The sequence below is a fragment of the Cyprinodon variegatus genome, unplaced genomic scaffold (genome assembly GCF_000732505.1).
Source record: "Cyprinodon variegatus isolate N-32 unplaced genomic scaffold, C_variegatus-1.0 Scaffold1836, whole genome shotgun sequence".
Taxonomy (NCBI): domain Eukaryota; kingdom Metazoa; phylum Chordata; class Actinopteri; order Cyprinodontiformes; family Cyprinodontidae; genus Cyprinodon; species Cyprinodon variegatus.
The window spans coordinates 51,828-63,204 of NW_015152289.1; the positions used below are offsets into that span (position 1 = coordinate 51,828).

Below are 11,377 nucleotides of genomic sequence, written 5' to 3' on the forward strand. Positions count from 1 at the left end.
AAAACTTGTGTACCTTGGCTGGATCTCGGTGTCATCTCTTCTGATTGGTTGGCTGTCAGACTGCTAACCCAGTCTGCTTCTTTCAGGCGAATGCGTTCGATGTATGTTCTGGAACAATCTGGGCTGCATTCACTTTGCAATGGGCAAACACAACTTGGGTATCTTCTACTTCAAAAAGGCTCTGCAGGAGAATGATCACACCTGTGCACAATTGGGAGACGGTAGCAACAATCAGTGTAAGTCCTGATACTGTTTTGTCCAGCCTGCTGATTTAAAATGTTTGAATGAAGAATTTTCATCTATATTAGATTAGCCGTCCGTTCACTGTGAACTGTTAAATGTTCCTTTTATGATCAGATTTAGAAAGTTGAGCTAAAGATGAATGCTATCTGCTCACAGGTCCTTCTGTTTCTTCCAACAGGTAAAAAGCTCACAGGTATCCCTATGTGTGCTCTACTGTCCAACAAGCGCTATGAGCTGTTGTATAACTGTGGCGTTCAGCTCTTGCATGCTTCCAGGCCCCTGGCAGCTTTTGAGTGCCTAATGGAGGCTGTACAGGTTTACCACTCCAACCCTCGACTGTGGCTGCGCCTCGCAGAATGCTGCATCTCTGCTAACAAAGGGGTAGGTTGTGACGTTGTCTTATAGTGATCGTAGTGCTGCTAGACTCTTAAAGTAAGGACAGGTTTAGAGAACTGGGAAGGATTCCTTCCACTGCTTCAATAAATCTTCAATAGGAAGGATTCCTTCCTACCACTCTTGCTTCAATAATTCTCACAGCATAAAAAAGGCAATTTCCAAACCTGTGGATACTTTCTTATGTAAAATATAATAATACCTTTTTCCCACTGGCTGAAAAACCTGTTTAAACCCGGGAAGAACCGGCTTTAAGTGGCAGTCAGAACAGCTCACTACCCGGGTCAAATGACTCGCGAGCGACCTGCATTCAAATCACACCTTTACTGCAGTAAAAAGCTTAAGTTGATCCTCTAACTTCTACAAAGTGTTTTTTAACAGTAGGATTTCTACTTCTTCTGGAGTAATTCATACTTTTGATACTTCTGACCACCTCAAGCGAGCACAAAAGCTTTGCCATTCCCATTTAGCTTTTCTCATGCAATACTTCTAAACGACTTTAAAAAAAAAAGACATTATGGGAAAACCTCTGCTGCGAGTGAATTAATAGTTTTCTGTTTATATTTCAGGGGTCGGAGCAGGAAAGCAAAAGCTTGCCCTGCAAAAAAGGAATCGTCCAGTCTGTAATTGGTCAAGGATACCATCGGAAGATTGTCCTAGCTTCCCAGTCTTCACAGAGCACTAACTACAGGTCAGTACGATGCCCAAAAGCTGCTTCCTCCAACTCTGGACCTGAAATGAAAGGACCAAAAAGATGGGCTTGGGTGAAAGCCCTACGAAGGATTGGTGCAAATGTGTCCAAATTCAAAGCGGACCTACATGTTATGCTGACTAAGGATGAAGTGGGGAATGATCTTAGCAGGTTTGAAGGTGGCTCTTAAAGAAGTCATCTTATTTTAGCCCTAAAAAGACTCTTTCTGTGGTCCTTCCTCCAGCAGCAGTACCAGCCAGCTGATGCATTCTCTCCCTGCACTGTCTGCTCCCAGCATGCTTCTCTGATTGGCTGCTTTCCTTCCATCTCCTGCAGTTAGCCTAGAGGCCAGCCTCGGTCAGCAGTAGCCTCTGCCTGGCGGCTGTAACCTCTTCCCACCCTGGCGCAGAGCTAATTCTTTCTTATATCTGCCCTTGTGTTTTGGTAGAATGTCCTCTTGGTATTCATAAACATTGTGATTTATCCCATGTTTAAAATCAAAATCTACAGAGAGAACGTCAACGTCTGTGGTTGCTAAGCAAATGTTTACCCCCAAGATGGCAGCGGTCGTTGCTAGGCTCTCACTCGCATGTGTGACATCAGCGGAAAGCTATCTAAAGGGTTCGGCATCAATTCAAATTTAGGGTCTGATTCCTTTTTTGGATTCCAGTTCGAAACGATTCTCTATTTCCATTTTTTTTATTTTTTATTTTTTTAAGAGAATCGTGTGGGGAGTGTTGGCCTAGTGATTAGAGCAGTGCACTTGTGATCTGAAAAGTAAGTTCCTGGTTTGATCCCCACTGCCTCCACTTTGGGTTCCTGAGCAAAATCTTTAACCCCACACTGCTCCCCAGGCGCCGCACCATGGCAGCTCACTGCTCCCCAAGGGCAGGGGTTAAATGCAGAGAGTAAATTTCCCCATTGCGTGACAATACATGGATTTTTTTTTTCTTTTTTACATTTACATAAATGTTTACATTATAAAATAACTTGTTAACCAGAGTTCTTTCTGGATGAAATAGTCTGATCTTCTCCATGATTTAATTCCTTCATCAATTAACTTTGTTACTATATTTTTAACATAGTCATTTTCTACAAGTGTATAAATGTATAAACTCTAATATAATTAATATTGGTATAATATAATTAATAGAATTGTTTTCGGAGTATTTTATTTTCATATGGAACTTTATTGTTTAAATGTTCATTTAAACACATTTGAATGCATCCGTTTCCTGATGATCGTTTACTTCTTTTGTTTCCCCTGATTCTGACTGTGGTTTGCTGCTAAACAGGAAGGCATCATGACTCGGTTTATATACTCCTGTGTGTTTTTTCCCAAAATATCTTTTTTAGAAAGTAACAGTTTAAACAAAACATCTTGAACAGAATGCAAAGTGTGACGGCAACAGTAGTAGTATTACATTTCAAGTCGAAATAAAATGCAAACGAAATGCCTCTCACAATCCTGGTCCTAATGATCATATATTCCACATATCCTCTTTATATTGACTTTTAAGTTTAACAGCATATATATACTCAAATAAAATTGTCTTTGGGAACTGCATTTACATGTTCTTCACTCACTTGTTGAAATTCTTGACATACCTTAAGAAGGAATCCCAGATAAACTCAAACAGATCCCATTTGACCTTTATTATATACGTCATTTTTTCCAAAGGGGGGGCAGATAACATCCGTTGGTTTATGGTCGGTCCATGAGTGTTTTCCAGAACATTGATATAAATCTTTTCACATCTCCTGTGTGTTTTTACTGTGGTAGGGATGCTTTACATTTTATGGACGATTAGATTTCTCACTCAGTTGGTGGGTTTTTTCATATGACACTGATTCCAAATAAACAATGTATAGTTTTATTTTGTCATTATGTAAACACAAGTGTTTTTCATTTTGTATCTGTTAGGACGTAGGTTAAGGGGAAAGGAGTATAAAAAAAGGCTCTACTCACATGATAGAACCTGCAGGTGCTGCTACCTGCAGAAGCTGCACTAACTTAGAGAGGAATAACTTCCTCTTAGGGAGCCTTGGTTAGCGGGTCAAAGATGAGGCTTTCCTGCTGAGTCTAGTGGTGATTAATCATTTCAGTCGTATTCCGTCCTTTGCATCATTTAATCCCATCACCAGTGTCGCAGGCAGCCGACTGCTCATTTCTTTAACTTTACACTTCTTCTACACAGAGTGTATACAAACTGAAATGTTGTTTTGTTCAGCTTTCATGACATTTCCATGTTGTAAAGTGCAGCAGTTATCAAATGTAAACAGTGTGGGAGGAAAAAAAACGGTGCAAAAAAACTGCTACACTTAAGCTACATGACAGCACACGTAGTGGTGTACTTCTTTGCTGGCATTTGGCAGCTTCTGTTTCCGCTCTGAGCATCGAAACTAGGAATTAATAATAAATAAAAAAAATTCTGAGAGAATTGAAAAGTTGGAACTGATTCTGACAGATTCTCAATGCCCAACCCAAGCAGTAAGCTGAAGTTCTGATGTTTGGCCTGTCGTAATACCCATACATGCTTCACTCTTATTGATGCTTTCCTCTGCTGATGTCTTTGCTTAGTGAAGGCCAGTCAGCAGCCATTCCTGTAGCAAGTATGGAGTTTGCTGCCATCTGTCTGAGGAATGCTCTCCTACTGCTGCCTGAACACCAGCAGCAGGACGCCAAGGCTGAGAACGGCTCCAAGAACTCCAGTCAGTCAGGAAGCACAGAGAGCAGCAGCGAGAACAGCGACCCCTGCAGGTCAGAAAAACCTCCTTTTCCATCACACCTGTAGCACCGTGCTAAGACTTTATAGGGTTTTATAGGAATTATTTTTCAGAATATTATCACTTCTATTATCCTCATAAATTTTTTCATGTAGATTATTTTTACTTTACATTAGGGCTGAAACAATTAATTGTGATTAAGCAATTATTGAAATAATTGTCAACTAATTTAGTGATCGATTAATCGTAAAATGATGTATAGAGACTCTAAAAGGTGTCTTTAGCTGACAGAGCTACTCACTTAGAGCAGTAATTAGACCAAGATTGTAAAATATATGTTAACATTTTGTATTTAAGATATAAAAACTTTTTCATCTGTCAATATGCTCAATTCACACTGCCAAAGCCATCTACAAATGGGTTAAAAAAAATAAACAAATTAAGTGTATTTACCCTTAATTTGAGTTAATAAAGTATAAGTAAATAAGATGATTTGCCAATTCCATCAATTAGATAATTTGATAACATGCACTTTTTTTAAAAATCTTAAATGTAAATTGTGTTGTTCCATTGGAAAAGTGTCTCACTTCATTTTTTCTTGAATTGAGGAATTGCCTCCTCAATTCAAGAATAAATGCACTTAATTTCAGCGAAAAAATAAACATTTTTGCAGTGCAGAACTCCTTAAGTTTAAAAGTTTTAATTTCACCTGGCTTAATTTCATTTAAAAAAACTTTAAGGAACCTTTGGCTATCTGATTATTAATGGAAAAATAATCGACAGAAATTTGCAAAATAATCGTTAGTTGCAGGTCTACATTCCTTTTTAAACAGAGCTTTGCTTGAAGGGAGCGGTGAGCTGAAAAAATAAATGCACATATTTATGTGCATTTATTTATTTCATCATCTTTGAACTTGTGATTAAAGGTTATGAAACAGTTGTGAACATTTCAGCTGTTGCTACGTGCACACTTGGAATGAGGGGGTTATCTGCCCATCAGGCAGATAGTTTTCAGCAGACATGTCTTCAAGTCTTTCTGGGGAAGAACTTCAACCAAACCAACAACAGAACACTGGCAGACATACTGCTTAAATAGAAGTGGAACTAAATTGGAAGAAACCATTATAAAGAATATTTGTTTTAATGAAGCAATGAATTTACAAATCAAGACAAAACAGAAATATATCGTAATGCATAAAAATATCACTCGATGCTCTGATGCGATCTACCTGCTCAGACTCTACTCGCTCCGCAGTGAGATGGCGCTACTTGGACTCATCTATCCGGAAGCCAAATTAGTAGAAGAGGAATATGAAGCTCACTAGAGTGAAACGCGCTGCCTTGGCTATTTGGGCAGTTTGGCGCTGAAAGCACTAAAAAGAAAAGGAGACGACGTATTTGAAAAAAAGACATGGCTGAGCAAACGTGGCTACTAACGTCTGTCAATTTTACAGAAAGAACTCCATTTCACTCGCTGCCTGCCATGCTTCTGAGGAAGAAGAATCCTTGTTTGCCCAATGAGTGATTTGCCCACGACCGCCTCACCAAAGTCGACTGAATTTAAAACATGATTAATTTTCTCCCAACCTTACGATTCCTGATCAGGAGGTGATCATGATCCCCCCCCCCCACCAGGCTGAAAGCGGCCTGATCGAAAAATTCTTGCACAACTGGAGAATCGGCCCAAAAAGGGCTAAAAATTGTACTGTGTATGCCCGGCATTAAGTAGGGTTAAGCAATTGATGAAAACATTGTAAAGTGAAATCAATTTACCTTTTTACACAAAAAGAAACCAAGATGAGGCCTACTAAAGGAGCCACACCCCAAGCATTCAAAACAACCTAAATAAACCAAACTGCAAAACCAGATGCTGTGTTGAACAGGTATCTTCAACAAATGTACAGGTAACAACGGCTCATTGTCGTAGAGAGATTGCTGCAAAGTCACCAAACTATTATGGGAAGCATCCAGGTATAGGCAACTAGCCCGCACTATTTGGACAAGCACTTACATTAGGAAACTTATGTTTTGGTGTTACAATAAGCCCCTGATGCTTACTGAGGAGGTAATCCATCCCTTTCACTCAGGGGAGTGGTGGCCTAGTGGTTAGGGCATTGCGCTTGGAATCCAGATGTTCTGAATTCAAACCCCACTCCCACGGACTGCCACTCTGGGTTCTCTGGACAAAGACCCTTAATCCCCACACTGCTCCCTAGGTGCTGCACAATGGGAGCCCACTGCTCTCTAAAGGGATGTCTCAAATGCAGAGAGTTCATTTCGTTGCTCTGTACTTGTGACAATGTAATGACAATAAAAAAAGGTGTGGAAGCAAATACATGTCTAAAAGATGGGACCTCCAGGACCTGATGTGACCTCATCTCCACAGGGATTGCTGATTGGATGTGAATGTTTATTTACTCTGACAAATCCTTGTTTTCTCTTTTTCCAGTGGAAAAAATCATGACGTTGATAAGTTTTTTTCTGCGCCTCCATCCTCTCCACTCAGAAAACAGGAGGTAGAAAACCTCAGGTAACGACACTGACCCATTAACGATGTCAAGGGTCCTGGTTTGAATGGTTCTAACTGCTGTTGGTGTGTAGGTGTTCCATCCTGGCCTGTAGCGCCTATGTGGCCCTGGCACTGGGAGACAACCTGATGGCTCTGCACCATGCTGAGAAACTGCTTCATCAAACCAAGGTGTCTGGGTCCCTGAAGTAAGTCCTTCATTTGTTGTTTATAAGCAGTTCAGAATTGACTGTGTTTCCATCTAGAATAAAGCTGTCAAGATAAAAAGAAACTATTCGGACGGTGTCAATGCCATCAGGACAAACTGGTTGGTCTTGGAAGTCAGAAATGTGTGTTTTGATATCGGGCTTCAAGTAAAACCTGCAGGAAAAGACCTTTTAGATTATTATTTTTGTTTAAATAACCAGAGGGTTTTGAAACTAAGCAGTCTAGTGTCTAGTGAGCTATGGGTCAGTTTTGTACAGGTTATTAGCACGCTGAAGCACACTGGCACACGTCGAGATACGGCAAGTACGTCCTGCAGAATGCCAGCGTATGCTCATATGTGGGCCATAAGTTCCAGGTCAGTTATCTGATGGTTGACATACGTTAAGTGTCAGGTACTCATAAGTCGACACATCTAGCTTATCCGTAACATATAAGTAACTTGTGCATAACGTTTGCGTAACTTATCAAGAACTTTACTCCAAAGCATATCAACGTATCTGACGTGTTCCAGACGAGCGCTGAACGTGTTTCTAACTTCCAGCTACTGTATAATGGGGTATTGGCTGCGTTTTGGTATAAAGGAGGTTCACAGGAGGAAACTGTCAGTTCTCCTCCAGACTTCATTGTGAGCAGACGTTCCACAAGAGATGGAGGATCCAGCAAGGCTGGGCGCATTGCTGCCCCCCACTAGACACTGGCTTGTACATCATTTTATGGGCATTACACTGTCGAGTGTTATGCATAAGTTAGGCTGTCGTTGGACATACGATCTGGACTTGCTATGAATACGCTATGTATACAAAATAGAAAAAATACATGAATCTTCTTTAAGAAGATTCTGGGACATCAGGCATAAGCTGGCTATATAGTAAATGTGTGACAGGGGCTTAAACCAAGCAAATACAAAGGGATGCCATTTGACACGTTGTATCCTCTTTATTCAGGTTCCTGGGTCATCTGTATGCTGCTGAAGCCCTAATCTCTTTGGACAGAATATCTGACGCGATCACTCACCTAAACCCAGAGAACATCAGTGACGTGTTAATGGGGGTGCTCACCAGCGAACAGGACCAGGGTGGGTGTGCTTTTCATCTTCATTATCTTTGCTGAAATTACAGTTTTCTTTCTGCTTTATACACGGTTATTATTTTTTAACAGGACATGAGAAGGGAGATGAACCTGTCGAACCCTGTAAGTTGTCATCATAACAGATGATCAGAAGTTTGCCTAATTTAAAACAGACAGAAATGTGTAGATGAACATAACAACAAAGCTTCTTGGTTCCCTGTGTTTGCAGCGGTGAAAAAGATGCCATTATGTTACCCCAGCAGCGTGACAGCAGCTCGGGCCATGATGCTCTTCAACCTGGGCAGTGCCTATTGTTTGAGGAGCGAATATGACAAGGCGCGCAAATGCCTGCATCAGGTACCTTCTATTCTTTATACGTTTAGCTTCCATCTTATTTCCATCAACTAATTAAACAGAAAAAATACAGTTAAAGGTATAGAGGAAGATATTTTATTTCCGGGTGGATCATCTTAATAACTGGTCCTCCTAATTGTCAATCATTCTGGTGATACGTTTACGTAAGGTCGTCCTACGTGCTCATGCCATTAGCTAGCTTTTTCTGCGCATGCGCTCTTTCAGGCATATATCAGTGGTGACCTACGGTTTCAGACAGTCATTGAAGCTCACCTTTCTCACCGCAGTTCTTTGAAAATGGCCGAGGGTCGTAAGAAAAAGTGTCTACAAGGCGTATGAGAAGGTTGGGGGGGGCCTGCGCCTGCCTCTGACATTAACACCATATGATTGGCTGAACGTTGCCACATGATGTAAAACAACGTGGTTTTCCAGGCATATATGTTTGGTGGAAAAAGTAACTGCAGGACCGTGATATAAAGGACAGGGCTGGGAGGCACTGTAGCTGTGCTCTGTAGCTAACAGGTTAGCCTCTTTTAGCTCGGTCAGTTAGCCACATTAAGTTGCACTACTTGTCAACAACAGCCGTTCATTTTCTATAATGTAGAATAACAGCTGTTTTCTTTATTTAAAATCTCCATGAATCCATTGTTTAAGATGTTCCTTTTGTCCTCTCCTGCTCTCGGATCTTAATAAAAGAAGAAGAAGCACTGAGGTTTTTTGCGTCACTTTGTTTAATGGCAGATCTCAGTCTGTTTTAGAATGAGTGAGAATTTAAAGTAATTTCTCCTTGATGCAGTTGCTAAGAACAACCATTCATGCCCATTTTATCAGGGAGCAATCTGGATTTTATAATGTTGGTTCTGAAGCTCGTCGTTCAGTCCTTCGTGGGCCGACATCAGCGTTGTGAACGTCTGTGTTGCAGCAACATTAGTTGGGATGAGATGCTTTTTAACACCCTCAGTGTGCAACAGATTTATAGGTGTTCAAGAAACGGCAAATACAAAAAGGTTCCCGCTTGGAATTCAGTATAAAAGAAATTAAATTAATAAGAATGATTAGTTAAAGTCTCAGCCCTAGTATGACACTAAAGAATGTCTTTATTGCTGTTAATGCATATTTTACCAACAGGTATTATTTGCTAGACAACAAATGATCAATTATTTCTCCACAAACTTTGTTCTTTTTTGTTTCTAATCAGGCTGCATCCATGATGAGCTCCAAGGAGATTCCACCTGAAGCCATCCTGTTGGGGGTGTACTTGGAGCTACAAAATGGTTTGTTTTTCTTAAAGCCATCTGATTTCTGTTTAAATCAGGTTTTCTCACTTCAAGAGTGGATAACAGGTGGCAACATTAATCTCCAATTAGATTTTTTTTTTGTTTTTCCATGCCCTGTGCATAAAGAGAAGCTCCTGCTACGCATACAACACATCCCGATCTCTGCAGATCTTTTTTACTTTTTTCAAATTGAAACAAGGTCCTACATTTGACTTGGAAAAACAAAACAGAATACAAAGCAAAGCCCCACTTCATAACCATCCAACACAGCTTAAACCAGAACAGAGGGAGGATTTTGATATAAAAAAGGGTAGAAACTAAGAAACTATGTTTAAAGAAAAGAAAAACATGGCTACCAAGGCTGTATTTATAGGCATGAGGCAGTGAGAGGTGAGAGTGAGCTGAGAATGTGCTGGTGAAGATTCTCAGTCATCCAGGTCAGTCATTCCAAAAAGTAAAAAAAAAAAAATCCATTGGACTTTGTTTCCAAGCTTAAAGACGTTTCACTTCCCATCCAGGAATCCTTTTTAATTAGGCTGTATAGCGAAACAACTTTGTTACCGTATTTTCACGACCATAAGGCGCACCGTAGTGTCTAGTGAGTTATGGGTCAGTTTGGTACAGGTTATGAGTACGCTGAAGCACACTGGCACATGTCCAAGAATGCAGAATGCCAGCGTATGCTCATATGTGGGCCATAAGTTCCAGGTCAGTTATCTGATGGTTGACATACGTTAAGTGTCAGTTGCTCATAAGTCATGGCGTCTAGCTTATCCTAAACATATAAGTAACTTGTGTATAATGTCTGCGTAACTTATCCAGAACTTCTCTCCAATGCATATCAGCGTATCTGACGTGTTCCAGGCGAGCGCTGAACGTGTTTCTAACTTCCAGCTACTGTATAATGGCGTATTGGCAGCATTTTGGTATAAAGGAGGTTCACAGGAGGAAACTGTCAGTTCTCCTCCAGACTTCATGGTGAGCAGACGTTCCACAAGAAATGGAGGATCCAGCAAGGCCAGGCGCATTGCTGCCCCCTACTGGACACTGGCTTGTGCATCATTTCATGGGCATTACACTGTCGAGTGTTATGCATAAGTTAGGCTGTCGTTGGACATACGATCTGGACTTGTTATGAAACACTATGTATAAAAAAATAGAAAAAATACATAGAGTTCAGCATATGCCAGCGTTTCAGAAGATTCTGGGACATCAGGAATAAGCTGGCTAAATGTGTGACATCGGCTTAAACCAAGCAAATAGAAAGGGATACCATTTGACACGTTGTATTCCACCTCTTTATTCAGGTTCCTGGGTCATCTGTATGCTGCTGAAGCACATTTATATACCGGTACATGTCCTCTACTATGTTTAAATACCTCTACTGCGTATTTAAAAATAGAGTGGGAGCAAAACTGTGTATGATTGTGCTTTATTCATGTATTTATTACAAAGTATTAATCAAACCTGGGAGCCTGCCGTGAGACAGACACATCGCTGATGACACAGAGCGCTATGATCACACCTCTGAAACAGTTTATTGACGCATAAATTAACTTAAAAAGCAGAAATCTGCCGGCAGAATATGTTCGCTTTTATTATCCTGGTACCTGCAGTTTAGATTATTTAGATGAAAACCATCTACCAGCTGCTGCGGTGAACCGCGAGGAGGCGACCCAGCCAGAGGCTGCTGTTGAATGGGATCCTACTGTCTGCGCACCGCTGGTATGTGGGGGTCTGAGCGGCTCCGACAGAACTAATATTGGAAGGCAGGATGATAATCTGGATGAACTGATCGCACTGATTAAGTTTTCAGGTGGATTTTCTCACTTGAAAACATATTAAAACTACTTTATTCCCACTGATCACAGCAAATATAGCTGCAAGGCA

General features: G+C 40.7%; 1 protein-coding gene across 2 annotated transcripts in view; it reads left to right on the forward strand.

Annotated features, from left to right (window-relative positions):
• The window catches only part of cnot10 (CCR4-NOT transcription complex subunit 10), a 27,013-nt gene that overhangs the window by 14,193 nt on the left and 1,443 nt on the right, over positions 1–11,377 (forward strand). For both annotated transcript variants that reach the window (XM_015404713.1, XM_015404714.1), the window contains exons 9-18: positions 87–236; positions 422–624; positions 1,206–1,327; positions 3,909–4,088; positions 6,504–6,584; positions 6,656–6,769; positions 7,733–7,863; positions 7,947–7,979; positions 8,086–8,213; positions 9,409–9,484. In XM_015404713.1, coding sequence (XP_015260199.1) covers positions 87–236; positions 422–624; positions 1,206–1,327; positions 3,909–4,088; positions 6,504–6,584; positions 6,656–6,769; positions 7,733–7,863; positions 7,947–7,979; positions 8,086–8,213; positions 9,409–9,484 — 1,218 coding nt within the window. The remainder of the gene's footprint in view (positions 1–86; positions 237–421; positions 625–1,205; positions 1,328–3,908; positions 4,089–6,503; positions 6,585–6,655; positions 6,770–7,732; positions 7,864–7,946; positions 7,980–8,085; positions 8,214–9,408; positions 9,485–11,377) is intronic.